We start from the raw sequence: 26,378 nt of genomic DNA, 5'->3' as shown, positions 1-26,378 counted from the left end.
CAGTAGCTGCCCACTGCATATGAGAAATGTCTGCACAGCTTAGCCCAGGATTCATCGCCCTTAATGATCTGGTTCCAGTTTACCTCAACTCCAATCATTTCCCTGGAAGCGCCCTAATTCGCAGTAAACCCTCCATCTCTATCAAAACTCTAGGGCCAGCTGGGTGCAGTGGCTCACATCTGTAATCATTTTGGGAAGCCAAGGTGGGTGGATCACTTTAGGTCAGGAGTTCGAGACCAGCCTGGCCAACATGGTGAAACTCCGTCTCTACTAAAAACACAAAAATCAGCCAGGCATGGTGGCATGCACCTGTAATCCCAGCTACTTGGGGGGCTGAGGTAGGAGAATCGCTTGAACCCAGGAGGTGGGGGCTGCAGTGAGCCGAGGTCATACCACTGCACTCCAGCCTGGGAGATGAGTAAAAATCCATCTGAAAAAACAAAACTAACAAACAAAAACTCTTGGGCCATGTGCAGTGGCTCACACCTGTCATCCCAACAATTTGAGAGACCGAGGCAGGAGGATCACCTGAGGCCAGGAGTTTGAGGCCAGCCTGGGCAACATAGTGAGACTCCATCTCTACAAAAAATAAAATAAATTAGAATAAAAAAATTAGCCAGGCATGGTGGCACACACCTGTAGTTCCAGCTACTCGGGAGGTGTGGCAGGAGGATTGCTTGAGGCTGCAGTGAGCTATCATCATGCTACTGCACTCCAGCCTGGGCAACACAGTGAGAACCTCCATGTATCAAACCACAATGGAATTCTTAACGCCCATTTGACAGGTGGGGAAACGAGCTCCAGGTGGCAGGAACTACCCATCTTGTTTTCGGCAGGGCCAAGAAGGAAGCCAGGACACTGAACGGTCTCCACCTCTACCACTCTGCTCTCAAAAGAAAAAAAAAAAAGCAACCCACTCTGTTCTTAGAATGTGCAAGATCAAAAGGATTTCTTTCTTCTTGATCCTGCCCTTGCCTAAATTTCCTGAGCTATTCCAGGTTCCAACCAACCTCAGGTATGGAAAGGCATTAGGCTTTCTGCTCCAGAGTTTATTTTATTAGTTCATTTAACTTAAAAGTTTACATCTTTGTGGGTATTTTCAACTCCTTGTACAAACTGCCAAACAGTACTAGAAAGTAACCCAAAAAGTAGGCTTCTATAAGAACCCAGCCCACTTTAGGCAAAACAAACACATCCAACCAATGGGTTCAGAGCTTCTCCACTGCTTGCCATGTCCAAGCCATAAATACTTGATCTCCTCCTGTCATGCCAGCTTAAATTAACATACCAGGAGCTTAACTGATGACAAGACAAACACGAATTTATGAAATCCTTTCCAGTGGTCAGCTGGATGAATCAAGTACAGACCCAGGTCTCCAGCAGCATAGACCAATACAACACACCCAAATTTAAAATGTGTACTACAGGCTGGGCACAGTGGCTCACCCCTGTATCCTAGCACTTTGGGAGGCCGAGGCAGGCGGATCACTTGAGGCCAGGAGTTCGAGACCAGACTGGCCAACAGGATGAAACCCCGTCTCTACTAAACACACAAAAATTGGCTGGGCGTGGTGGCACACGCACATAATCCCAGCTACTTGGGAGGCTGAGGCAGGAGAATCGCTTGAGCCAGGGAGGTGGAGGTTGCAGTGAGCTGAGATTGCACCACTGCACTCCAGCCTGGGCAACAAGCAAGACTCTTGTCTCAAAAAAATAAAAAATAAAATGTGTACCAAGAAGCCATAAGGCAGTGTGGAAGATATCTATTCCAAAACAAATTACGTGCAATTTTATTTACTCAAATGCAATGCCTATAAATAAAGGGTATTTGCTTCATCTTACTGCAAGGATCTAAAATGCTGCCACTCACATTAATAGCATAGTTACTACTAAAAATAAAACTGACTGTCAGAATTGCTTGAACCCGGGAGGCAGAGGCTGCAGTGAGTCGAGATCGCACCACTGCACTCCAGTCTGGGCAACAGAGCGAGGCTCCATCTCAAAAAAAGGAAACAAAAAACAAACAAATAAAACTGACTGCTTTTGTTTTCAGGAATTTCCCTAGAGAAAGAATACAAACCACCATTTTGACTTAGGCACAGGAAAACATAGCTGGCAAGACTCAAGCACTTTCTATAATTAAAAGAAAGGAAAGTTCTTATAACTTACCTAGCAAATTCTGCCAGTTGTTTGGGATCTGAGAGGTCAATGCCAGGTATTCCTCCAGGAGGAAGTTTCTTTCCTGTCATATATTCTGAATAATCAGGAGGTGAGTTCTCTCCAATGATCTGTTCTTCAACCACTGTCTCATGGTCAATATCTTTTTTTTCATCTGAAACACATCATGAGATTATCTTTAGCTGAGTAAATAGATTTTAAAAACTACAAAAACTGCTTTCACCAGTAACTTCTTAAATGGGGTGATTTATAGCCACCAGCTCAATTTGTTCTCCCCTCTCCCTTTTTTTTTTTTTTTTTGGAGAACGGTCTCACTCTGTCACCCAGGCTGGAGTGCAGTGGTGCAGTGGCCCAATCACAATCACGGCTCATTCAGCCTCAAACTCCTGGGCTCAAGCAATCCCCCCACCTCAGCCTCCTGAGTAGCTGGGACTACAGGCAGGTGCCACCACACCCAGCTAATTATTTTTATTTATTGTAGAGACAGGGTCTCACAATGTTACCCAGGCTGGTCTGGAACACATGCACTCAAGCGATCCTCCTGCCTTGGCCTCCTAAAGTCCTCGTATTACAGGCATGAGCCACCACACCCAGCCTAGATTTCAGCTTTTCACTCACACCACACACATTTCCTGGCAACTACCAATTCAGTAGTGCTGATTCAAATCTGATTTCATAGCCTTCACCTCTTAGCTAGTCTCTTGCTACCTCTCCAGCCTCCTCCCTCTTCACTCCTCTATTTTGGCCCTTTAGCTCCCCAATTGTATCATGGCCCATCTACCCTAACCTCAAGGTGTTTATTCATGCAACTTCCATTGACTAAAATTTGTAATTATAGCTGTGTGATTTTTGTCATCCTCCCACTAGACTGTAAGCTGCATATGGACATGGAGGTTGGTCAGTTTTGATCCCGTGCATTTACAGAGCCTTGTTCAAAATCTGCACATAGCTGGCCCTCAACAAATATATGTTCGGCCCAGCACCAGTGGCTCATGCCTATAATCCCAGCACTTTGGAAGGCCGAGGCGGGTGGATTGCTTGCAATCAGGAGTTTGAGACCAGCCTGGCCAACACAGCGAAACTCCATCTCTACTTAAAAATACAAAAATTAGCCAGGCATGGTGGTGCACGCCTGTAATACCAGCTACTCAGGAGGCTGAGGCAGGAGAATTGCTTGAACTGGGAGGCAGAGTTTGCAGTGAGCTGAGATCATGCCAATGCCCTCCAGCCTGGGTGACAGAGCGAGAGTCTGTCTCAAAAAAACAAAACAAAAAATAAAAATAAATAAGCATATGTTCAAAGAAATGTACGACATCTCTACTTGTATGTCTTACTATCATCTCAAATCCAACAGGTTACAAAAAATAGGCCAGGTGCAGTGGCTCATGTCTGTAATCCCAGCACTCTGGGAGATCAAGACAGGAGGATCACTTAAGCCCAGAAGTTCCTAGACCAGCCTGGGCAACAAAGGGAGAGACCCCATCTCCACAAAAAAATTAAAATTAGCCAGGCATGGGGTGCATGCCTGTAGTCCCAGCTACTTGGGAGGCTGAGGCAAGACAATCACTTGAGCCCAGGAGGTCGAGGCTGTAGTGAGCCGTGACCACATCACTGCAACTTCAGTCTAGAGCAAGACTCTGCCTCAAAAAAAAAAAAAAAAAAAAAAAAAAAAAAGGCCAGGCACGGTGGCTCACACCTGTAATCCCAGCACTTTGGGAGGCCGAGGCAGATGGATCACGAGGTCAGGAGATCGAGACCATCCTGGCTAATACAATGAAACCCTGTCTCTACTAAAAATACAAAAAATTAGCCAGGCGTGGTGGCAGGCGCCTGTAGTCCCGGCTACTCAGGAGGCTGAGGCAGGAGAATCGCTTGAACCCAGGAGGCAGAGCTTGCAGTGAGCAGAGATTGTGCCACTGTACTCCAGCCTGGGTGACAGAGCGAGACTCTGTCTCAAAAAAGAAAAAAAAAATACATATATATGTGTGTGTGTGTGTATATATATATATATATTCATATATTCAGACCCCATATAATTCATTTCCCATATCTCAGACACCAAATCCTATTGATCCCCTTTAAAAGATCTCTCGGCCAGGCCACAGTGGCTCATGCCTGTAATCCCAGCATTTTGGGAGTTCAAGACCAGCCTGGCCAACATGATGAAACCCCAACTCTACTAAAAATACAAAAATTAGCCAGGTGTGGTGGCGGGCGCCTGTAAGCCCAGCTACTCGGGTGGCTAGGGCAAGAGAAATGCTTAAACCCGGGAAGCGGAGGTTGCAGTGAGCCGAGATTGCACTCCACCCTGGGCAACAGAGCAAGACTCCGTCTCAAAACAAACAAAACAAAACAAACAAACAAACAAACAAACAACACCAGTCTTCCCTCTTTGATCCACTGCCATCAACTTATTTCCTATTATCTCAAACCTAAATGACTGTAGTAGTTTCTTAATTGATTTTCACAATTATTTTCTCTAGTGATACTGCAAAGGATAAATTGGCACAGAAAATATAGCTGATACATTCTCACTCATGGTATAATCCCTTCAGTGCTGCTGTAAATTATTTCAGTCTGGCATTCTGGGTCCAATGCTGTCTGGTCCCACTTTAACAACATACCTGGTCTTACCTTCTATTTCTCCTTTGCACATGCCTTCTATATTCTAACCAGCTTTTCTCACGGGTTAAATTCACAAGTGCATGGCAGGAGGTTTTCAGTAAGTGTGAGTTTTGCTCTCTCTTACCACCTCTCTTCTCAACCCAGCCTCCCCTCCAAAGTCTAGCTCAAATTCTAGAGAATTTGAGGGCATGTTGATTTTATCAGTTCAGTCTTGATTCCTACCTTTTCTTTGAGCTCCTAGATTATTCCGACAGACTCAATCATTCCAGTTGGAATTTTTGTTGGTCTTGCCTCTTTTTTTTTTTTTTTTTTTTGAGACGGAGTCTCGCTCTGTCACCCAGGCTAGAGTGCAGTGGCACAATCTCAGCTCACTGCAACCTCCGCCTCCCAGGTTCAAGTGATTCTCCTGCCTCCACCTCCCGATTAGCTGGGACTACAGGTGCACACCACCATGCCCAGCTAATTGTTTGTATTTTTAGTAGAAACAGGGTTTCACCATGTTGGCCAGGATGGTCTCAATCTCTTGACCTCGTGATCCACCCGCCTTAGCCTCCCAAAGTGCTGGGAGCCACAGTGCCTGGCGGGTCTTGCCTCTTAAGGTAGAGCAGAAGTGCCCAGACGCCAAAAACAAGTCTTCTTCTACCTTTGATGCCTAAATTAGAAATAGGTACTCCGAAATTTTCAAGGCTAACTGCAAGTTTTTGCTTCTCAAATTGTCTGTCTCACCAAAAGTAGTAAAATAAAATATTTCAGAAGTGAAACTGGCTTCAACTTTTACCTTGAATTACCTTTCCACCAGTGTTAAAAATCAAGACCAACAACCAAACCAAAACGAAATCTACAACCACCAAAAATTACATATAACTGCTTAGCATACAGCTTTCTGACCTCAGAGCAAAGCTGGAGTATGAGAGGAAGATCAAGATAGAATGTAGGTTCCATTTGATTCAAGTGGTCATTATCAAGTTCAATCACTCTCAGCAATGAAAAGCGCTGAATACAATTGTAAAGTTTAAATGCCTCTAATTCCACCACTCTTCATTCTAGGAAATATAATTATACATCATTACAAGGAATCACAGATTTTTTTCATTTTACTGAGGAGAATGCACAGGCACAGAGAGGTTAAGTAACCTGCTCAGGGTTAACTGGCTAGGAAGTGGCAGATGTAAACTCATGAAGGCCGGGCATGGTGGCTCACGCCTGTAATCCCAGCACTTTGGGAAGCCGAGGCGGGCGGATCACGAGGTCAGGATGATCGAGACCACGGTGAAACCCCGTCTCTACTAAAAATACAAAAAACTCATGAAGTCTACCCCTAAGATTTATATGCTTAACTGTTAAGCTCTGCTGCCTCTTGTTCAGAAAGAACACTAGTGATAATATACCCAAGGTTATCCATTCACAGATGAAGACTATCTATCCACAGATGGTGGGGCCTAGGAAAAAAATAGCTGGATGTATTCCGAAAAAGAGACAGGAAATATGGTTACTGACCCTAAGTCACAAAGCCAGGACTCAAATTCTTTAATTTCATTCCTGTTCCCAGGGCTGCCTGCTCCTACTGACACCCCCTGCACGTGCCCATCCCTCTAGCCTGGCACATCTACTTCTACATCAAAACTTTCACGGGGTACAGAAATACTTTGGTGGCCAAGGGAGCTATTTGTCCTCATATTTTATATTTCTTTCTTTTCTTTTCTTTCTTTCTTTTTTTTTTTTTTTGACACAGTCTCCCTCTATTGTCCAGGCTGGAGTGCAGTGGAGCAATCATGGCTCACTGCAGCCTTGACCTCCAAGGTTCAAGCAATCCTCCCACCTCAGCCTCCCATGTAGCTGGGACCACAGACAGGCACCACCATGCCCAGCTAATTTTATTTTTTATAGAGATGTGGTCTATGTTACCTAGGCTGGTTTCGAACTCCTGGGCTGAAGCAATCCGCCTTGGCCTACCAAAGTGCTGGGATTACAGGTGTGGGCTATGTTTTATATTTCTGATACAGAATGATAGCAATGTTGAGAATCAGTGCTACTCTGAATAAGCTACTGATGAAAGTGTCTTAATCCATTTGGGCTGCTGCAGCAAAAATATAGATTAGGTGGCTTAAGGCAACATTTATTTCCCACAGTTCGGAAGCTAGAAGTCCAAGATCAAGGTGCCAGCATGGTGGTGTTCTTGGTGAGGACCTACTCCCTGGTTTGCAGATAGCCATCTTCACACTGTCTTCTCACATACCGTAGAGAGAACCAGAGGGCTAGCACTCTGGAGTCTCTTTTATAGGGCACTAATCCCATGCATTAGGGTTCTACCTTCAGACCTAAATTACCTTCCAAAGGACCTACCCTCTAATACCATCACATTGGGGGTTAAGATTTCAACACATGAATCTGGGAGAGACACAAACATGCAGTCTACCCCAGAGGGCATGTCTCAAGTGTGCTGAGACAGAAGACTGAACTCATGGCATAAAGGAATCACAGGCTAAATGATTATTATCATTAGTTCTACACATATTGAGGGCCTCCTATGTGCCTGGCATTGTTCTGGGCACTGGGAATAAAAGCTAGAAACAAAGTATCTGCTCTCAAGGAACTTACAGTCTAGTGAGGGAAGTCAAATGACGAAATACTTCTTGAGTGGGGCTCAGAACCCAAATCTGAGCAATTCCAATATTGAAAGACTGAGGAAGACTTTGCAAAGGAGACTGAAGAGGTATATCCACAGGTAGGGAGACAACTAGCTCTGTCTAAAGAGAACTTAGCGACATATCAAGTGCAAGTGGCATACATTACCAACACTGAAGAATATCAAGAACCCTCAGGATGGTCACTAAAATAATTCAGAATCAGAAACCAAAAAAATATATGAAAGAAGCCTAAAGTAGATGCTGACAAGACTTTATGACCTATATCAGGAATCAACTAGTACAGCCAGTTGGCCAAATGCAACCTCTATATTTCCACGGTTTTCGTAAAAAAAAAAAAAAAAAAAAAAAAAAAAATTTGTGGTAAAATATACATTACCATAATACTTATCATTTTAACCGTATGTAAGTGTACAGTTCAGTGCCATTAAATACATTCAGAATGTGTAACCATCACCACTATCTATACCCAAAATATTTTCTTCATTCCCGCAAAAAACTCTATACCCATTATGCAAAAACTTTCACTTCCCCTCAGCACGTGCTAACCTCAATTCTACTTTCTGTCTCTATGAATTTGCCTATTTCAGGTACCTCATACCAGCTGAATCATACAGTATTTGCCATCCATGCCTGGTTTATTTCACTAAGCATAATGTTTTTAAGACCCACCTGTTGTAACATATAACAACATTCCATTCCTCTTCATGGCTGAATAATATTCTGTACATACATACCATTTTGTCCATCTGTTAATGGATGGAGAAATAAACATGGCTAGATAATTAATCAGATGGGTTGGGGAGGAACAGGGATGCCAAGTATGCCACCTGAGTTTCTTGCTTCTGATTTTTAGAAGATGGTGGTGTCATTTGCTGAGATGGAGGACAAGAGTGGGAAAGAGATGATGTGCAGAAGATTTAGAGTTCCTCTTTGGTTTGAGGTATCTGTGCAAAATCTAATGGGCAGACCTCAAAAAGGCAACTAGATATGCATGTATAGGGGATAAGAAACCTAGGTCAGAGAGAATTATATCGTAATCTGTGGGAATCACTGGCATATAGATTTTTTTTTTTTTTGACAGGGTCTGGCTCTGTTGACCAGACTAGAGTGATCATAGTCTGCATGATCATAGCTTATTGCAGCCTCAAACTCCTGGACTCAAGTGACCCTCCTGCTGCAACCTCCCAAGTAGGTGGGACTACAGGCCCACAATACCATGCCTGACTCAGACTGCATTGAAAGCCCCAGAAAGACATTGTAAGATTATCTACTGAAAAAGAATACAGTCAGAGAAGAGAAGGATTAGAATCAAAACCTGAACAATTCTAATATTAAGAGAATGAGGAAGACTTTGCAAAGGAGACTGAAGAGAGGTGTCCACAGGTAGGGAGACAACTAGCTCTGTCTAAAGAAATCTGTACTCAGTGACGTATCAAGTGCCAAGTGGCATACAGCAAAAGCAGTTTGCCCTAAGCACAGACAAGAGAGGCTGCATGGTCTGTACATAATTTTAAAACCATAATAAAACGGGCTGAAAATAAGTGTACTCTTGATCATTACCACATTCCACACTTATTTATTTATTTATTTTGCCTGAGACGGAGTCTCGCTCTGTCGCCCCCAGGTTGGAGTGCAGTGGTGCAATGTTGGCTCACCGCAACCTCTGCCTCCCTGGTTCAAGCGATTCTCCTGTCTCAGCCTCCCAAGTAGCTGGGATCACAGGGGCACACCAACACACTCAGCTATTTTTTGTATTTTTAGCAGAGATGGGGTTTCACCATGTTGGCCAGGCTGGTCTCTAACTCCTGATCTCAGGTGATCCGCCCACCTCAGCCTCCCAAACTGCTGGGATTACAGGCATGAGCCACCGTGCCCGGCCCTCCCACACTTTCAAACAATATCAGTTTCTTGCCTTAAAATAAAAAATATTTTGTTGGTCTAAGTTTGAAATAATTTTTGTGGTTATTGTACATTCTCATAAGATACAGATTTAAGACACACGTTATCACATTTATGACTTATTCCTTAAAAAAGTGTTTCCTACAAGGAAGATAACTAGAAGAACTCTCCAAAGACCACTGCACAGAAATTGTGAAGAGGGTCAACAAGAAAATATAAGAAAATAGGCTGGCTGGGCACAGTGGCTCACATCTGTAATCCTAGCACTTTGGGAGGCCAAGGTGGGTGGATCACGAGGTCAGTAGTTTGAGACCAGCCTGGCCAACATAGTGAAATCCCGTCACTACTAAAAATACCAAAAAAAAAAAAAAAAAAATTAGCTGGGCGTGGTGGCGGGCACCTGTAATCCCAGCTAACTTGGGAGGCTGAGGCAGGAGAACTGCTTAAACCCAGGAGGCGGAGGCTGCAGTGAGCCGAGATCACACCACTGCACTCTAGCCCGGGCAACAGTGTGAGACTTCGACTCAAAAAAAAAAAAAAAAAGAAAAGAAAAGAATAAAATAGGCTAGGCATGGTGGCTCGCACCTGTAATCTTAGCACTTTGGGAGGCCAAGGTGGGCTGATCACCTAAGGTCAGGAGCTCGAGACCAGCCCGGCCAACATGGCAAAAATCCATCTTGACTAAAAAGACAAAATTTAGCAGGCGTGGTGGTGTGTGCCTTTAATCCCAGCCACTCGGGAGACTGAGGCGAAAGAACCACTTGAACCTGGGAGGTAGAGTTTGCAGTAAGCTGAAATTGCGCCACTGCACTCCAGCCTGGGCGACAGAGTAAGACTCCGTCGAAAAGAAAAGAAAAGAGAAAAGAGAAAAGAAACATATAGGAAAAAGCTGCAAAAAGACTTCTAGAGAAATGACAAAAAAGACACTGGCTTTTGTTGCCAGAAGAAATCAAAAGGACAATATTTGACCTGCCTCATTTTCACAAGCTGGACACACAATAAAGCAATACATTAAATAATGTCAATATTTGCTATCATTTGGCCATTTTGCTAATTTTTGCAAAAAGAAAATCAGAAGTTTTTACCAAATAGAATAGAAATTTATGATGCTGTAAAAGAAGCAAGTAATTTTTATTTATTACATTACAGGCCATATGTACATATGTTTCTTTCTTTGTTCAAAAAAATATCTTGGCCACGTGTGGTGGCTCACGCCTATAATCCCAGCACTTTGAGAGGCCGAGGCAGGTGGATCACCTGAGGTCAGGAGTTCGAGACCAGCCTGGCCAACATGGTGAAACCCCATCTCTAGCAAAAATATATATAAAAAAAAGATTACAGGTGTGGTAGCGGGCACCTGTAATCTCAGCTACTGGGAAGGCAAGGCAGGAGAACTGCTAGAACCCAGGAGGCAGAGGTTGCAGTGAGCTGAGATCATGCCATTGCACTCCAGCCTGAGCGACAACAGTGAGACTCCATCTCAAAAAAACAAAATTATAAAAAATAATAATAAAAATCTTTGTTAAAAAGTATTAACCCTGGCCCAGCGCAGTGGCTCATGCCTGAATCCCAGTACTTTGGGAGGCTGAGGTGGGCGGATCACCCGAGGCCAGGAGTTCAAGATTACCCTGGTTGGCTGGGTACACTGGCTCACGCCTATAATCCCAGCACTTTGGGAGGCTGAGGCAGGCTGGTCACCTGAGGTAAGGTGAAACTCCATCAATACTAAAAATACAAAAATTAGCTGGGCATGGTGGCACATACCTGTAATCCCTGCTATTCGGGTGGCTGAGGTGGGAGAATAGCTTGAACCTGAGAGGCAGAGGTTGCAGTGAGCCGAGATCACGCCACTGCACTCCAGGCTGGGCAACAGAGCGAGACTCTGTCTCAAAAAATAAAAAAGACTAGCCTGGCTAACATGGCAAAACTCCATTGCTACTAAAAATACTATTCTCTTCATAATTACTACTGAAAAAGATTTGCTACATAGAGGAGAGTGTTTACTGATCCGCTTTGAATGTCAAATTATGCTATGAATGTTACTGATTTCTATTGACTAGCGATGGGGTAATATCAAATGTACATCTACGTAAAACATGTTCAGGAAGCAAAGTATCTAAATCTGCTTTAAAAATTGTCTGGAGACACTATAGGTCATTAAAAAATTGTTGTATGTCTATTCCTTGCTGGAGTTTCCCTTGAGGACAGGATCTTTTATTGTTTCACAGGACATAGTTAACCCCATTAGAAGTTTCTATGGGTTTCTTTCTTTCTTTTCCTTTGAGACAGGGTCTCACTCTGTTGTCCAGGCTGGAGTGCAGTGGCACTATCACTGCTCAATGCAGCCTCAACCTCCCTGGCTCAAGTGATCCTCCAGCAACCCCACTCCACCAGTAGTTGAGACCACAGGTGCACCACACCACCACACCCAGCTGATTTTTTTTTCCCCTGGTAGAGATGGGGTCTCACTATGTTGCCCAGGCTAGTCTTGAACTCCTGGGCTCAAGTGATCCTCCTGCCTTGGCCTCCCAAATCCCTGGGGTTAGAGGTGTGAGCCACCATGCCTGGCCTGCAATGGGTTTCTTTAACCAATATAACTTAAGTTTACAATTGTTAATTACCAGAACACAAGTGGGCAAGGCCAATTAAAGCCAAATCTCAGAATTCCTATTTGGAAAAAGCTGAGAATACAGTCATTGATTCAAAGGGGGTAAGGTGATGTGGGCAACCATCATGTTAGGAACTTCTACCCAAAACTGTCGATTAGGTGACTACAGTGCTCACTAACACTCTGGCTAAATGCAATGACCTAAAACAACTAGACCAAGACTAACTTGGCCTAAGATAGAATGTGTGGAAAAACAAAATCTAGCCAACACTAGTCATACATGTGGAAGGACAATTAACTCACATTTAAAAGTTTCTATTTCTGCATATGGCACTATTCAAAAGGTTAAAGGTATTGTATAAATAAGCCGCTGGCCCATCCCAATCTCCCAGCTGCTCAGTGTTCTTCTGTTACCAAAGCAATAATCACTCCAAGTCTAGTTTGAGGAGCAAAGCAAAAGACTGAGTTTGTAGACTCCAATTTCCAGTCAAAAAGATATAATTAAGGAACTAAATAAATGGAAAGGCTAGAAGCACTCTACAAGTCCAGAGAAGTAAAAAGATGGAGTCTCACCTGCCCTCCACGCTCCAAGCAAAGTGGTTTTCTCAGTGTCTAGTAAAAGGTACTCAATACAGTTTACCCTCTTGCCTTCCTCTCATGACCTACCTAAGCCCAGTCCACTCTCCAAAACCCAAATTAACATCTCTTCCCTTCAAGAAGCCATTCATTCCTGTCACTCCAGCCTCTACTCTTAACCTTGCCTGGTTTCCTCATTTATTAAACAATGAGGCCAGGCACAGTTCACACCTGTAATCCCAGCACTTTGGGAGGCCGAGGCAGGAGGATCTCTTGAGGCCAGGAATTAGAGACCAGCCTGAGCAACAAAGAGAAAACCCTGCCTCTACAAAGAAATAAAGAGAAGAAAGAGAAGCAAAGGGAGGGGAGGGGAGGAAGGGACAAAGGGAGGGAAGGAGGAGGGATACCACTGATCTTATAAGGCTAAAACAAGGTAACATGTTAAATGCCAACCATCATGTCTGGGAAATTGAGTAGTGTGCAAAAAAAGCCCCTTTATTCCACTTCCCCCCTCTCCTAGGTTTAAGGGGGAACAGTAGGTCTTGTGCCTTGCACATAACAGGGACTTGCCAAGTTCCTGCAGAATGAAGTATACAGGGGATGCTAGCACATGTATTAGTTTCCTATTACCACTGTAACAAACTACCACCAATTTGGTGGTTTGAAACAACAGGAATGTATTCTCTTATAGTTCTAGAGGCCAGCAGTGAGAATCAGTTTCAGAGCTATAAAGTCGTTGTGTGGGTTCCCTCTGGCAGCTTTAGTGGAGAATCTGGTCCCTCACATATTCTAGCTTCTGAAGGCTGCCTACATTCCTTGACCTCTTCTCTTCACTGGACTCCAACCTCTCGCACCTCTCCTACTTCCTCTTTGGCAGTCAATCTCCCACCGCCTTCCTGTGAATACAAGGACACTTGTGTGATTACATTTGGTACCCACCTGGATAAACCAGGATACTCTCCCTATTCCAAGAGCCCTGGTTTAATCACACTTGCAAATAAGGTTAACACCCACAGGTTCCAAGAATTAGGATCTGGCTATACTGGGAGTCATTATTCAGTCAACCAGTTAACCAGTTAGTCAATATGTTAATCAGAAAAATCAAAGGCCTTATATATTATTTCTCTCTCTCTCTTTTCTTTTTGAGACAGAATCTCATTATGTCATCCAGGCTGGAGTGTTGCTCACTGCAGCCTTGACCTCCTGGGCTCAGGTGATTCTCCCACGTCAGCCTCCTGAGTAGCTGGGGCTACAAAAGCACATGCCACCATGCCTGGCTTTTTTTTTTTTTTTTTAATTTTCTGTGGAGACAAGGTCTCACTATGTTGCCCAGGTTGGTCTCAAACTCCTGACCTCAGATCCTCCCACCTCAGTCTCCAAAAGTGCACCATGCCCAGCCACGTTCCTTAATACATTTTTTAGGCATCTCTAAGACAGCACTGTGAAATTTGTCACATTGGCTGAAAAATGCCAGTACTACCACTCAGTGGTCCCCTTCATACACAAAGGAATTCATTCCTAAGAAACATTTTATTTCCTCAGAATTAATATCAGATGAAGGTAGTATAAGTTCCTTTTTTTTTTTATTTTGACTGCCAGTAACCTCATTAGGGTTGATGGTAATTTTTCCTGTGATCCCGATTTTCTATATTCACCTTCACCAACTGAGATATTTACCTATGTATGTATGCATGTACATGTTTGGCTAGATTTTGTTTCTCCACACCTTCTATCTTAGGCCACTCCAGGTTACTTCTGGCAAAAAAAGACAAAAAAGAGTCACCGCTGCCATCACCCAACCTTTCACTGAAACAGGGGAGAGCTAAACATTTGCGATTCACTGCTAAGCAACAGGCAAAAATCAGACATAGGTTGTTTCCCAGTTTTTCCCACTAATAAAGACCTTAAGAAAGGATACTATCCTTTATTAAGTACCTGTTTCATTCTGGCAACTGTCACATTTCTCAATCCAAACAATATCTTTAAGGTATTAAACCCTATGTTTTTGGCTGAAGAAACTGACCTCAGAAATGACAAGCAATGTATCTAAAGAGCAGTAAGTAGTCCGGGTGCAGTGGCTCACGCCTGTAATCCCAGCACTTTGGAAGGCCGAGGCGGGCAGATCACCTGAGGTCGGGAGTTCGAGACCAGCCTGATCAACATGCAGAAACCCCATCTCTACTAAAAATACAAAATTAGCCAGGCGTGGTGGCAGGCACCTGCAGTCCCAGCTACTCAGGAAGCTGAAGTAGGAGAATTGCTTGAACCTGGGAGGCAGAGGTTGCAGTGAGCTGAGATCATACCACTGCACTCCAGTCTGGGCGACAGAGCAAGACTCCATCTCCAAAAAAAAAAAAAAAAAAAAAAAAAAGCGGTAAGTAGCAAATCTGAGATTTGAATTGAGAATTGACTCTAAAAGCCCATGCTGCTTCTAAAACAGAACCTTCCGCACCTTCTATCCCTAATACTTCTTTTCCACCTATACAGGAATAGACCAAAATAGTATTTTGGTATAAGCCCTGATTCTGCCTTACAGCACAAATTCCAGCCATGCATTCACTCAATATTCAAAGTTCAATACTCTCCTGAAAAGACAGGTCCTGACACCAACAGAACAGCTTCTTGCACAGCAATGGCAGCCCCTTTCCCTGACTCACAGATCTTCTATCTGAGAAGGGGAATTAATTTACACAAGAAAGCCGGGCACGGTGTCTCACGCCTGTAATCCCAGAACTTTGGAGGCTGAGGCAGGCAGATCACTTGAGGTCAGGAGTTCAAGACCAGCCTGGCCAACATGGTGAAACCCCATCTCTACTAAAAGTACAAAAATTAGCTGGGTGTAGTAGTGCAAGCCTGTAATCCCAGTTACTCAGGAGGCTGAGGCAGGAGAATCGCTTGAACCCAGGAGGTGAAGGTTGCAGGTGAGCCGAGATCGTGCCACTGCACTCCAGCCTGGGCAACAGAGCAAAACTCTGTCTCCCAAAAAAAAAAAAAAAAAAAAATTACACAAGAAAGAGTCCATCACAAATAACCATTTATATTGTTTTAATGCTTAACCACATCTGAAACCACTGTGTAAAACCAAAGTAACTGAATGGCTATTAAGAATTTTACTTGGCTGGGCGTGATGGCTAACGCCTGTAATCCTAGCACTTTGGGAGACCAAGGCGGGCGGATCATGAGGTCAGGAGATCAAGACCATCCTGGCTAACACGGTGAAACCCGTCTCTACTAAAAATACAAAAAAATTAGCCAGGTATGGTGGTGGGTGCCTGTAGTCCCAGCTACTCGGGAGGCTGAGGAAGGAGAATGGTGTGAACCCGGGAGGCAGAGCTTGCAGCTTGCAGTGAGCCGAGATCGCGCCACTGCACTCCAGCCTGGGTGACAGAGTGAGACACCGTTTCAAAAAAAAAAAAAAAAAAGAATTTTACTCAAGCTGGGTGGAGTGGCACACACCCCTACTCCCAGCTACTAGGGAGGCTAAGGCCAGAGAACCGCTTGAGCCCAGGAGTTCAAGGCTGTAGCGCACAATGATCACACCTGTGAATAGCCAGTGCACTCCAGTCTCAGCAACATAGCAAAAACCCGTCTCAAAAAAAATTTTTTTTCTCAAGAATTCCTAATATCTCATTTGCCAGGTCATGTTAAAATGGAAGACTCTTGCTTTAAGAAATTGAGTAGGCTGGGTACAGTAGCTCATGCCTATAATCCCAGCACTTTGGGAGGCCAAGGCGGGCGGATCACGAGGTCAGGAGATCAAGACCATCCTGGTTAATACGGTGAAACCCCATCTCTACTAAAAAATACAAAGAAAAAAAATTAGCCAGGCGTGGTGGTGGGCGCCTGTAGTCCCAGCTACCTGGGAGGCTGAGGCAGGAGAATGGTATGAACCTGGGAAGCGGAGCTTGCAGTGAGCCAAGATCGCGCCACTGCACTCCAGCCTGGGTGACAGAGCGAGACTGTCTCAAAAAAAAAAAAAAAAAAATTAGCCGGGCGTGGTGGTGCACACCTGTAATCCCAGCTACTCAGGAGGCTGAGGCAGGAAAATTGTTTGAACTCGGGAGGCAGAGGTTGCAGTGAGCCAGATCAAACCACTGCACTCCAGCCTGGGCGACAGAGTAAGACTCTGTAAAAAAGAAAGAAAGAAAGAAATTGAGTATATTGTTCTGTTTGTAAAGGAATAGAATTTCCTGCTATAAAGATTGAAAGTGACTTTAAGGATACCGCTACCCCAACTCATTTTACAAAGATCCCAAGGTCAGTCCCCTCTAGAGAGGAAATATGATGCTGCTGGCTTTCTGTTCTTGATAATTATTCATGAAGTCAAACAGAATGGAACCTACTGAGAAGATACTTAGAACGAGGAAATGGCTTGGCTCCCCTTACGTGCTGTTATGAAAGTCCATCACACATGAAACGGTGCAAGCCCCCCAACAATCAGCTAACTTCTAACATCTCCCTTGGCTCTTCCTAATACTCTGCAGTAATTACATGAATGTTATCTTCTGCATCCAAGTCATGATTCTGATAACCCTGTCTCTACAAAAAATTAGCCATGCCTGGTGGTGCGTGCCTGTGGTCCCAGCTCTTGGGGCACTAAGGCAGGAGGACTGCTTGAGCCCAGGAGGTTGAGGCTGCAATGAGCTGAGATTGTGCCACTGTACTCCAGACTGGGTGACAAAGTGAGACCCTGTCTCGAAAAAAAAAAGAAAAATTCATTTTTGCTTACTCTTCCTATTGGAAGTAGTAACAGCACAGAGAGAATAAAAATGGTCACCTGAGCAGATCAAGAGTTAAATAAAAGAATGCAAATATTAAGTAACATTCATTGCAATAACTGTTTTGCTAATATAACCTAAGTTTCCCAGCCTTAAAACAGACTGACCTTGTTAAGCAGGTTTCAAAAACAAAATAGAAATGCCTTTTGTAAATATCCACCTAGGAGTCCAACATGGATGTTTTAAAAAATTTACCCTCTTCCAAAAGCCTATAAAATACTAACTGTAGATAGGACAGGAACCCTGACCTTTTCCTGATACGGATTTTTCTTTTCCCACTAGGGGGAGTCAGTTGTTGATAGTGGGAGGGAAAAGGCAAGGTTAATAACCTGGAGTGGAGAGTCTGACAGCACAAGAGGCTTTATTAGGAAGCTAAACCTTTCAGAGCTACCAGATCAGGATTCGAGATCTATGACTTAGGCTACCCTATGTAGGTCATGAGGGTGAAGTGATTACTTTGGAGGGCTTTTTGAGCTTGGCTCCATGGAAATTCATGTTTATAGCACCTCCAGTTAGTGATAAACAGCGCAGTTTCTACTGGGGAGGGAGGGTGTGAAAAACCCACAGAGGAATGGCAAACGGTCATGACTAGTGATTTTTGGCAAACCTGCATCTTCTGAATTTATAAAATTGGGAAAAATTCAATGCATTTCAACTTCCTTGCATTTACTGATTTTGTATCAATGGTTTTCTGGTCTTACAGGTTTTGCTTAATCCAGCACAAGCCGCTTCTCTATTCAGTGTAACAGAATAATAATTATTATTTTTGCCTCTCCTTCAGCAGTTTAATTTGTCTCCTCTCAGAAGGTCACAGCTCAGGTGGGGTCTCACCACCCCACATCCCAACAAGGTCCAAACAAGGGTTCTCTACCCGGAGCATGAGGCCAACCTGGGCACACCAGGGGAGGGACCATCGACTCCTAGGCGTGAAGGAGGTGCCACTCAGCTGCCAGCACTTTGAGAAGGCACATGTCCCCCGCAACCCAAGCTGTACTGACTGGCACAGGACAGAATGGGGGGGACACTGTCCCCGCACCTGTGCTATCCTCATTAGCCATGGGCAGGCAGTATGCACATGACGGCCTCGCCTCACAAAACCCATGTATGGAAATGGAAACGGGGTGGGGGTGACCATGGACATGCTGGCTTGTTCCCAGGGTTCCAGGCATCTATGTGGCAGTTTATGCACACGGCAATGCAACTTCTGCTCCGAATTAAAATATCAACAGCCTTAGAGAGGGTCACAGTTTCTCACCACCTGAAATCTCAAGATTTTAAAATCACCTAAATTTCTCTCTGAACTAAATGTTTTAAATTCTCAGTTTTTATCATTATCTTCCCTATTAAATGCAATGGTTAAGTGGCTTAGTTTATAATTAACTAAGTTATAAAACAGTTACTCCTGGCTGGGCGCGGTGGCTCACGTCTGTAATCCCAGCACTTTGGGAGGCTGGGGTGGGTGGATCACCTGAAGTCAGGAGTTTGAGACCAGCCTGGCCAACAAGGAGAAACCCAGACTCTATTAAAAATACAAAAATTAGCCGGGCATGGTGGCACACATCTGTAATCCCAGTTACTCAGGAGGCTGAGGCAGGAGAATGTCGTGAACCCAGGAGGTGGATGGAGCTTGCAGTGAGCCGAGATCATGCCACTGCACTCCAGCCTGGGCAACAAAGCGAGACTCCATTTCAAAAAAAAACCAAAAAACCCCACAACAACTGTTACTCCTATGTAATAGCATTAATATCTAGGGAAAAAATATATAGTACTGTGCCCCAATCTGTCAACACTGAAATGTTTATTAATCATATATAGTGAAAAAGACCAAAGTAAACACTGGCATTAAAGCAATTGACTAAGATTATTCAAAACATAGTTGAAGCTGGGTGTCTGTAGTCCCAGTTACTCAGGAATTTGAGGCAGGAAGATACTCTGAACCCAGGAATTCAAGGCCAGCCTAGGCAACAAGGCAAGACCCCATCTCTAATTTAAAAAGCAACAACTAAAAAACTCCAGATGCACAGAGTTCTCTGACACACTAAACAGCTAAGCATATTCAGGTTAAATATAGAAGAAACTGGACGGGCGCAGTGGCTCACGCCTGTAATCCCAGCACTTTGGGAGGCCGAGGCAGGCGGATCACGAGGTCAGGAGATCGAGACCATCCTGGCTAACATGGTGAAACGCCATCTCCACTAAAAATACAAAAAATTAGCCGGGCGTGGCAGCGGGCGCCTGTAGTCCCAGCTACTCTGGAGGCTGAGGCAGGAGAATGGCGTGAACCCGGGAGGTGGAGCTTGCAGTGAGCCGAGATCGTGCCACTGCACTCTAGCCTGGGTGACAGAGCGAGATTCTGTCTCAAAAAAAAAATAAGAAATAAAAAATAAATAAATAAAAATAAATACAGAAGAAACTAAACGTGTATGACAATTAAAAATTTAGGAAAAAATGAAGAGGTCAGGCACAGTGGCTCACACCCATAATCCCACCACTCTGGAAGGCTGAGGAAGGAGGATTGCTGGAGCCCAGGAGTTTGACACCAGCCTGGGCAACATAAGGAGACCCCATGCCTAAAAAATTAAAACATTAGCCTGTGGTCCCAGCTGCTTGGAAGGCTGAGGTGGGAGAATCACCTGAGATCAGGAGTTCAAGACCAACCTGGGCAACATGGCGAAACTTCGTCTCTACCAAAAATACAAGAAAATTAGCCAGGCATGGTGGCACGTGCTACTCGGAAGGTGTAGGTTGCAGTGAGCCGAGATCTCACACTGCACTCAAACCTGGGTGCCAGAGTGAGACCCCCGTCTCCAAAAAAAAAAAAAAAAAAGGAAAAAAGGAAAAAAAAAAAGCCGATCTCTAAGGATCCTATAAGGCCTAAAACTACTAAAAAACTATTAGATTCCTATACTGATATTACATTCAAAAGATGCCCACCAGAGTGCTCTTACTGTGGGAAATTAAAGGAACATGGCATGTGCGCAAAAGAAACCCATTTGGTTTCCAGAAATATGATGACTCCCACTAATTTTTTTTTTTTTTTTTTTGGAGACGGAGTCTTGCTCTGTCGCCCAGGCTGGAGTGCAGTGGCGCTATCTCGGCTCACTGCAAGCTCCGCCTCCCGTGTTCACGTCATTCTCCTGCCATTCTCCTGCCTCAGCCTCCTGAGTAGCTGGGACTACAGGCACCCGCCACAGCACCCGGCTAATTTTTTTTTGTATTTTTAGTAGAAACAGGGTTTTACCGTGTTAGGCAGGATGGTCTCGATGATCTCCTGACCTCGTGACCCACCCGCCTCGGCCTCCCAAAGTTCTGGGACTACAGGTGTGAGCCACTGCACCCAGCCTGATCTTTTTGCTTTTTAAACCAAGAGGGTCTAAGAAGTAACTAGACCCTCGGGGAATACCCTGTATGTACAACTATTTTTATAAGGACTTCAAGTAACTCAGCTTGGGGCTTATGCAAAACTGTTACTTCACAGTTCATTCCAAACTAAGGGGCTATTTTAGTGAAACTATAGTGTAGTTAAAACCTTCATGCCTAGGATCAAATGAGATCAAGTATACGAAAGCAGTAATGCTGCCCACCATGCTCAACCCATATGTACACATACATACAGATTTACCCAACAATTAACCCACTTTCATTTCTCCACTTGTTATGGAATTATACTGAGTATATCACGTCATTTCAGTTCTGAAGATGAAATCACTTTCAGAATTTGAACTTGGGAAATGCAGAGTTATCCATAAGCTCTTTAGCTTCTCTTTAGTAATAATTCCAAATCACAAGGAAAAGTAAGGGGGATAGTTTACCACAAAACACATGTCCGAGAAACAGGCCATCCTATGTTACTGCCATCAAATATTTATAACTACCTTTATGCACAGCGTACTCTACCACACTAGCTAGACAACCAGCGCTTTAAAGAAATGGACATTATAGCCAGGGGTGGTGGTGGATGCCTGCAATCCCAGCTACTTGGGAGGCTGAGACATGAGAATCCCTTGAATCCGGGAGGTGAAGGTTGCAGTGAGCCAAGATCGTGACACTGCACTCCAGCCTGGGCAACAGAGCAAGACTCTGTCTCAAATTAAAAAAAGAAAAGAAAAGAAAAGAAACGGACGTGAAAACAACCCCAAACTGTGCCACCTTAAAAGCAGCCAGCCACTTGGCTGGGCGCGGTGGCTCACACCTGTAATCCCAGCACTTTGGGAGGCCGAGGCAGGCGGATCACGAGGTCAGGATATCAAGACCATCTGGCTAACATGGTGAAACCCTGTTTCTACTAAAAACAAAAAATTAGCCGGGTGTGGTGGTGGGCGCCTGTAGTCCCAGCTACTCGGGAGGGTGAGGCAGGAGAATGGCGTAAACTCGGGAGGCGGAGCTTGCCGTGAGCCGAGATCATGCCACTGCACACCAGCCTGGGCGACAGAGCGAGACTCCATCTCAAAAAAAAAACAACAAAAAACAAAACAAAACAGCCACTTGCACAGGGGAAGTAATGACTTGTAAATGCTCACTTAATTGTAAATTGACTTCCATCAGTCAAGCTCCTCAGACTTTCTCCCCTAACTGGCTGACTCCATACATACCACTTCAGCAAGCAAAGCCATACACTGCCAGCTTCTCTGGATGTGGAAAAGTGGACCAGCAATTTGTTAAGATAAAATGCAGATCATGTATAAATATGTCAGTTTTCTAAATTACTCTAATTCCACACACTATGAGAAAAACTAAATTTACTTTTAAGTGGTTAATGTATCTTTACCTAGATATCTAATTTCAAATCGTATTCTGAATTCTGCAAATTCATCAATAACTAAAACCCCCATCCCTTACTCATTGGTATTAACAAAAAAAAATGCCCCCCCCCCCCTTTTGCGACAGAGTCTCGCTCTGTCACCCAGGCTGGAGTGTAGTGGTGCAATCTCGGCTCACTGTTAACCTCTGCCTCCTGGGTTCAAGCGATTCTCCTGCCTCAGCCTCCGGAGTAGCTGGGATTACGGGCTCCCGCCATCACGCCTGGCTAATTTTTATATTTTTAGTAGAGACGGGGTTTCACTATGACGGCCAGCTGGTCTCGAACTCCAGACCTCAAGTGATCCGCCGACTTCAGCCTCCCAAAGTGCTGGGATTACAGGCGTGAGCCACCGCGCCCGGCCAAAACCATGACTTTTAGTTGCAACATGATCAGTGTGTAATCTCTTGAGCTACCAAAATACATGGAAATTATCTTTTGATAACCATTAAGTACTAAAGTATTCATGTTTCATTTAAACATAGTTTCTGCTAAACTCAAACTACTATGAATTCTACAAGGCACCCTGGATGCAGGACAGCGCCTGTTAGCACTTCCTATTAGATTTTGACAGCTCCTAGATCCCTTTGCTCAGGCCTCTTTCAATCACAGATCCACCCAGCTGTAGTTGTCTCATCTTGAGGCTTTCACCAGATACAAACTAGCTTTTTCAGTCCAGCCTTTTCATTTCTGTTTCATTCATTCCTCCGAATCTTAACGATCTTTTAATACTCAAAGGTCACCATATTTTGAGTCTCCATTCAGTTCTGAGAATTTATGAAGCTTTAAAGTACTTATAGGGGAAGAGGCTCCACCGCTTATATGGAGTATTAACGTAATCATCACAGGCATTAGATTAACTACGATGGCAGGATCATTCTCAGTCTATTTAGTATCTCAGCAATTTAGCTAGGTAGCATATGAATATACTAATAGGATACTGACCTAAAAAACCAGCATTGAATTAATAATTGCCTTTGAAGTAAAAACAGATTTTACACAGGCAGATAAGATCCTTTTGCTCTAAATGGTTTTCAGGCCTTCGTTAAAGGTAGTATTAAAACAGTAAAACAAAACTCAAAAAAACCCGCCTTCTATTATCTTTCTTTTCATGGGGAAAATAGATACTTTTCTACAAAGTAAAAACCATAAAAGCTTAAAATTAAACTACCCGATTTTATTTACTGGCAAATGTCCACAGTTGAGTAAACTAACCCAACCTATTCAGAAGAGCTAAATACTTGAGAGAGAAAAAAAAAAGCTTTCCCAAAACCTAAGTGACTAAGAATTATTCGCTAACATTCACAGGCCCTTTCCACTAGGTACCGCAGGAAGGCGAAAGGGCCAGGAATTCGCTGGCAACGGCGGTGACAGGCTCCGACTGACGCTCGGAGCCCGCACACGCGAGCCCTACGTGCAGCCCCAAGTCCCGCCCCGCAGCAAACGACGACTTGGGCGAGCGTGACCGCCGGGGCAGGGTCCAGCCCGGCGCTGGGTGGGCGGGGAGCAAGGAGGCCGGAGGCGCCCACGAGTGCCAAGTCCCCTCCTTCTGGAAGGTGCCACCGGGCAGCAGTTGGGAGTCTGGGGAAGTTGGGGGCGGGCGGGGCAAGCGCCCGCGGCGCCCTCCAGCGGCCGATGGGGTAACGGCAGCGCCGGGCGGGGGCGGGGGCGCGCGTCCCGGAGGCAGCAATCCCTGGCCCGCGAGGCCGCGGCGCAACCCCGCCAACGACCTCCCGCGTCCCGCCCGGGCCGGGGGCGCGCAGCTGCCGCCACAACGGGCCGGCGGGCGCGCCCGTTGATGCGGGCGCGGGGAGCGAGGGCGTCGGGGAGCGAGCGCGCCGGCCCCTCCCCCGGCCGTCTCCGCCCCGCGCGGCGCTTCCCCCTCTCGGAGAAACTACGCCATTGCGGCCTAGCCGGGCGGCGCCGGCCCCTCCCCTCCGCGGCCCGCCGCCATCTTCGCGGCCCGCCGCCCGCCGCCGCCGCCGCCGCGCCCCCGCCGCCGCACGGCCCGCCATCTTTTGGGGCCGCCATACTTGCCCTGGCGAAGAAGATGGCGGCGCCCATCACACACATAAAACATGGCTTCCCTTCAAAACAAAAACATCCCGGGGCCGGGGCGCGCGGCCGGCGCTCACCTGAGGACCACATGGTGACCGAGAACTCGCCCTCCAGGGTCTTGATCTGCACCTGCTTCTGCTCCCACTTCTTGTTGCCCGGGTCGGCGCCGCCGCCGCCCGCCGCGCCGGCCCCGCCGCTGAGGTAACTCTTCTTGCCGCTCTTCTTGCCGCCGCCCTTCTTGACGCGGCCGCCTCCCGACGACGACGAGCCGCCGCCGCCGCTCTTGCCGGCCGCCGCCACGGTGACCAGCGTTTGTTCAATGTAGTCGTCGTCGCCGCCGGCCGGCGCGGGCACCGGGATGAGAATCTGATCCTCGAAGCCGTCCTCGGCGCGCAACCCGTCCGAGTCGTCGCCGCCCACCACCTCCTCGCGCGTCTGCACCAGGATCACCTCCTGGTGGTGGTGCACCTGGGTCGGGTCGTCGGTGACCAGCGGCTGCAGAGCGATCATGGGCGGGTGGTGGTGGTGGTGATGGTGGTGGTGGTGGTGGCCGGCGTGCCCGTGGCCGCCCCCGCCGCCGTGGTCGCCACCGCCGCCGTCCTCGTCGTCGTCGTCCTCCTCCTCCTCTTCGCCCACCACTGTGGTCTCGATGGTCTCCACCGGGATGGTCTCCACCTCGATCTCGTGCAGCTCCACGATCTCGGCCGGCATCTCCGAGCCGTCCGTGGCGATGTAGAGGGTGTCGCCCGAGGCCATGGCTGAGGGCTCCGCCGCCACGGCCGCGGCGGCCTCGGCTCCTCGGCTGCGGGCGGGCGGGCGAGGAGGCGGCCGGCCGTGGGGAAGGAAGGCAGAGGGAGGAAGGCGGCGAGCGGGCGGGGGGAGAGGGGGCGGGCGGCGGGGGAAGGGGCGGGCGCCGCGGCGGCGGCGGGGCTTCCCCGCCTCCCTCGCCTCGGTGCGCCCGCGCCCGCGCTCGCTCGGCCGCTGCTCGTCTCGGCTCCCCGCCTCGCCTTGCCGCAACCGCCCGCCCTGGCCGCGCCTCCTCCCGCCCTCCGGGCCGGCGCTCCGCTTCCCCCTTCCTCCTGCGCCTCCGCCTCCTTCCACACAAATACCAACTCCTCAACCCGAGCCCAGATCTCGCCGCCGCCGCCACACTCTGCTCGGGCCCGGCCTCGCGAGACTTCCGCGCTGGCCTCAGCCCGCCCCGCCTCGCTGCCACTCGCCCGTTCGCCCTCTCGATTCTCTTTTCGACCAATCGATCTGTCCGCTGGCCTCCGCGGCCCCGCCCACTCGCCGGGCTCCTCCCGGATTGGGGCCGATGGGACCGGGGGCGGGGCGGCTCGCACGCGCCCTGGCTGGCCCGCGGCGCGTGACGTCAGCGCGCCGCCGCCACCGCCTCCCGCTACCTGGTGTCGCGCGGCTGCTGCCCTTCGCGGTGCAACAGCCACAAAACCCGCCGCCTCGGGCTGGGGCCGCACTCGGGAACGGGGCGTCGCCGCTGCAGCCGCTGCCTTGGGAGCCGGTGAGCGGTCCGCGCGGCCCCGGGCACCACGGGGGCGGGAGCCTGAGGAGAAGGGAGGGAGGGGCCGGCTGGGCGCGGGGTTGAGGCGGGTGGGCGGCCCGGGGGCCGCGCGGGGAGCGGCTGGCGCGTGCGGGGCGGCCCTGTCGCCCCAATAAAGTCTGCTTTGACGAGAAACGCCTGTGCTTCGTTTTTCGCGTGGGGCGGCGTTTGTTCTTGTCGCCTGGCCTCGGGCGAGCGATGGCCGCGGGGTGAGTGTGGAGGACCGAACGGACAAAATCGGGCGACGCGGGCAGCGTCCGGTATCTCGCCGCGAGCGCCCGGCGGGGTGCAGGGCCGAGCGCGGGGTCGGCGCGAGCTCGGCGGAAGCGCCCGCGGAGCCCCAGGGCCACCGTTGGGAGGATGTCCGTTATTCTTTAGTGACCCGCGGAAACCTGAGACGCAGCCGTTGGGTGCCTGTTTCCCCGTAGATCTTAAAACTACAGGGTCCTGGCGGCTTTCTAAAATTTTCTCCTGATCTTCCCCTTCTTTGCTCTCCAGTCAGCCATTGTTTCCCTTGCACACCATTTCCCCCTATTTGTCACTCTCATAGGTGTTCCTTCTTACGCCCACCAGGTTTTGCATTTGTCTCATTTAAAATTCCAAATTTTTTCAGCCGTGTCCTCCATTGTACCTGCAACAGAGCGTAGATTTT

General features: G+C 47.1%; 1 protein-coding gene across 1 annotated transcript in view; it reads right to left on the bottom strand.

Moving 5' to 3' along the window:
- YY1 (YY1 transcription factor) overlaps nucleotides 1-25,315 on the bottom strand; it is a 39,282-nt gene extending 13,967 nt beyond the window's left edge. Inside the window, exons 1-2 of the mRNA XM_019009695.4 lie at nucleotides 24,246-25,315; nucleotides 2,170-2,332 (exon numbers count right to left, since the gene is read on the bottom strand). Of these exons, the coding sequence (XP_018865240.3) occupies nucleotides 2,170-2,332; nucleotides 24,246-24,924 (842 nt within the window). The 5' untranslated portion in view covers nucleotides 24,925-25,315. The remainder of the gene's footprint in view (nucleotides 1-2,169; nucleotides 2,333-24,245) is intronic.
- Between the last annotated feature and the right edge of the window lie 1,063 nt (nucleotides 25,316-26,378).

Source organism: Gorilla gorilla, chromosome 15, assembly GCF_029281585.2.
Source record: "Gorilla gorilla gorilla isolate KB3781 chromosome 15, NHGRI_mGorGor1-v2.1_pri, whole genome shotgun sequence".
NCBI lineage: Eukaryota > Metazoa > Chordata > Mammalia > Primates > Hominidae > Gorilla > Gorilla gorilla.
The sequence above is the reverse complement of the archived record's forward strand: the minus strand, read 5'-3'. Positions and strand labels throughout refer to the sequence as shown.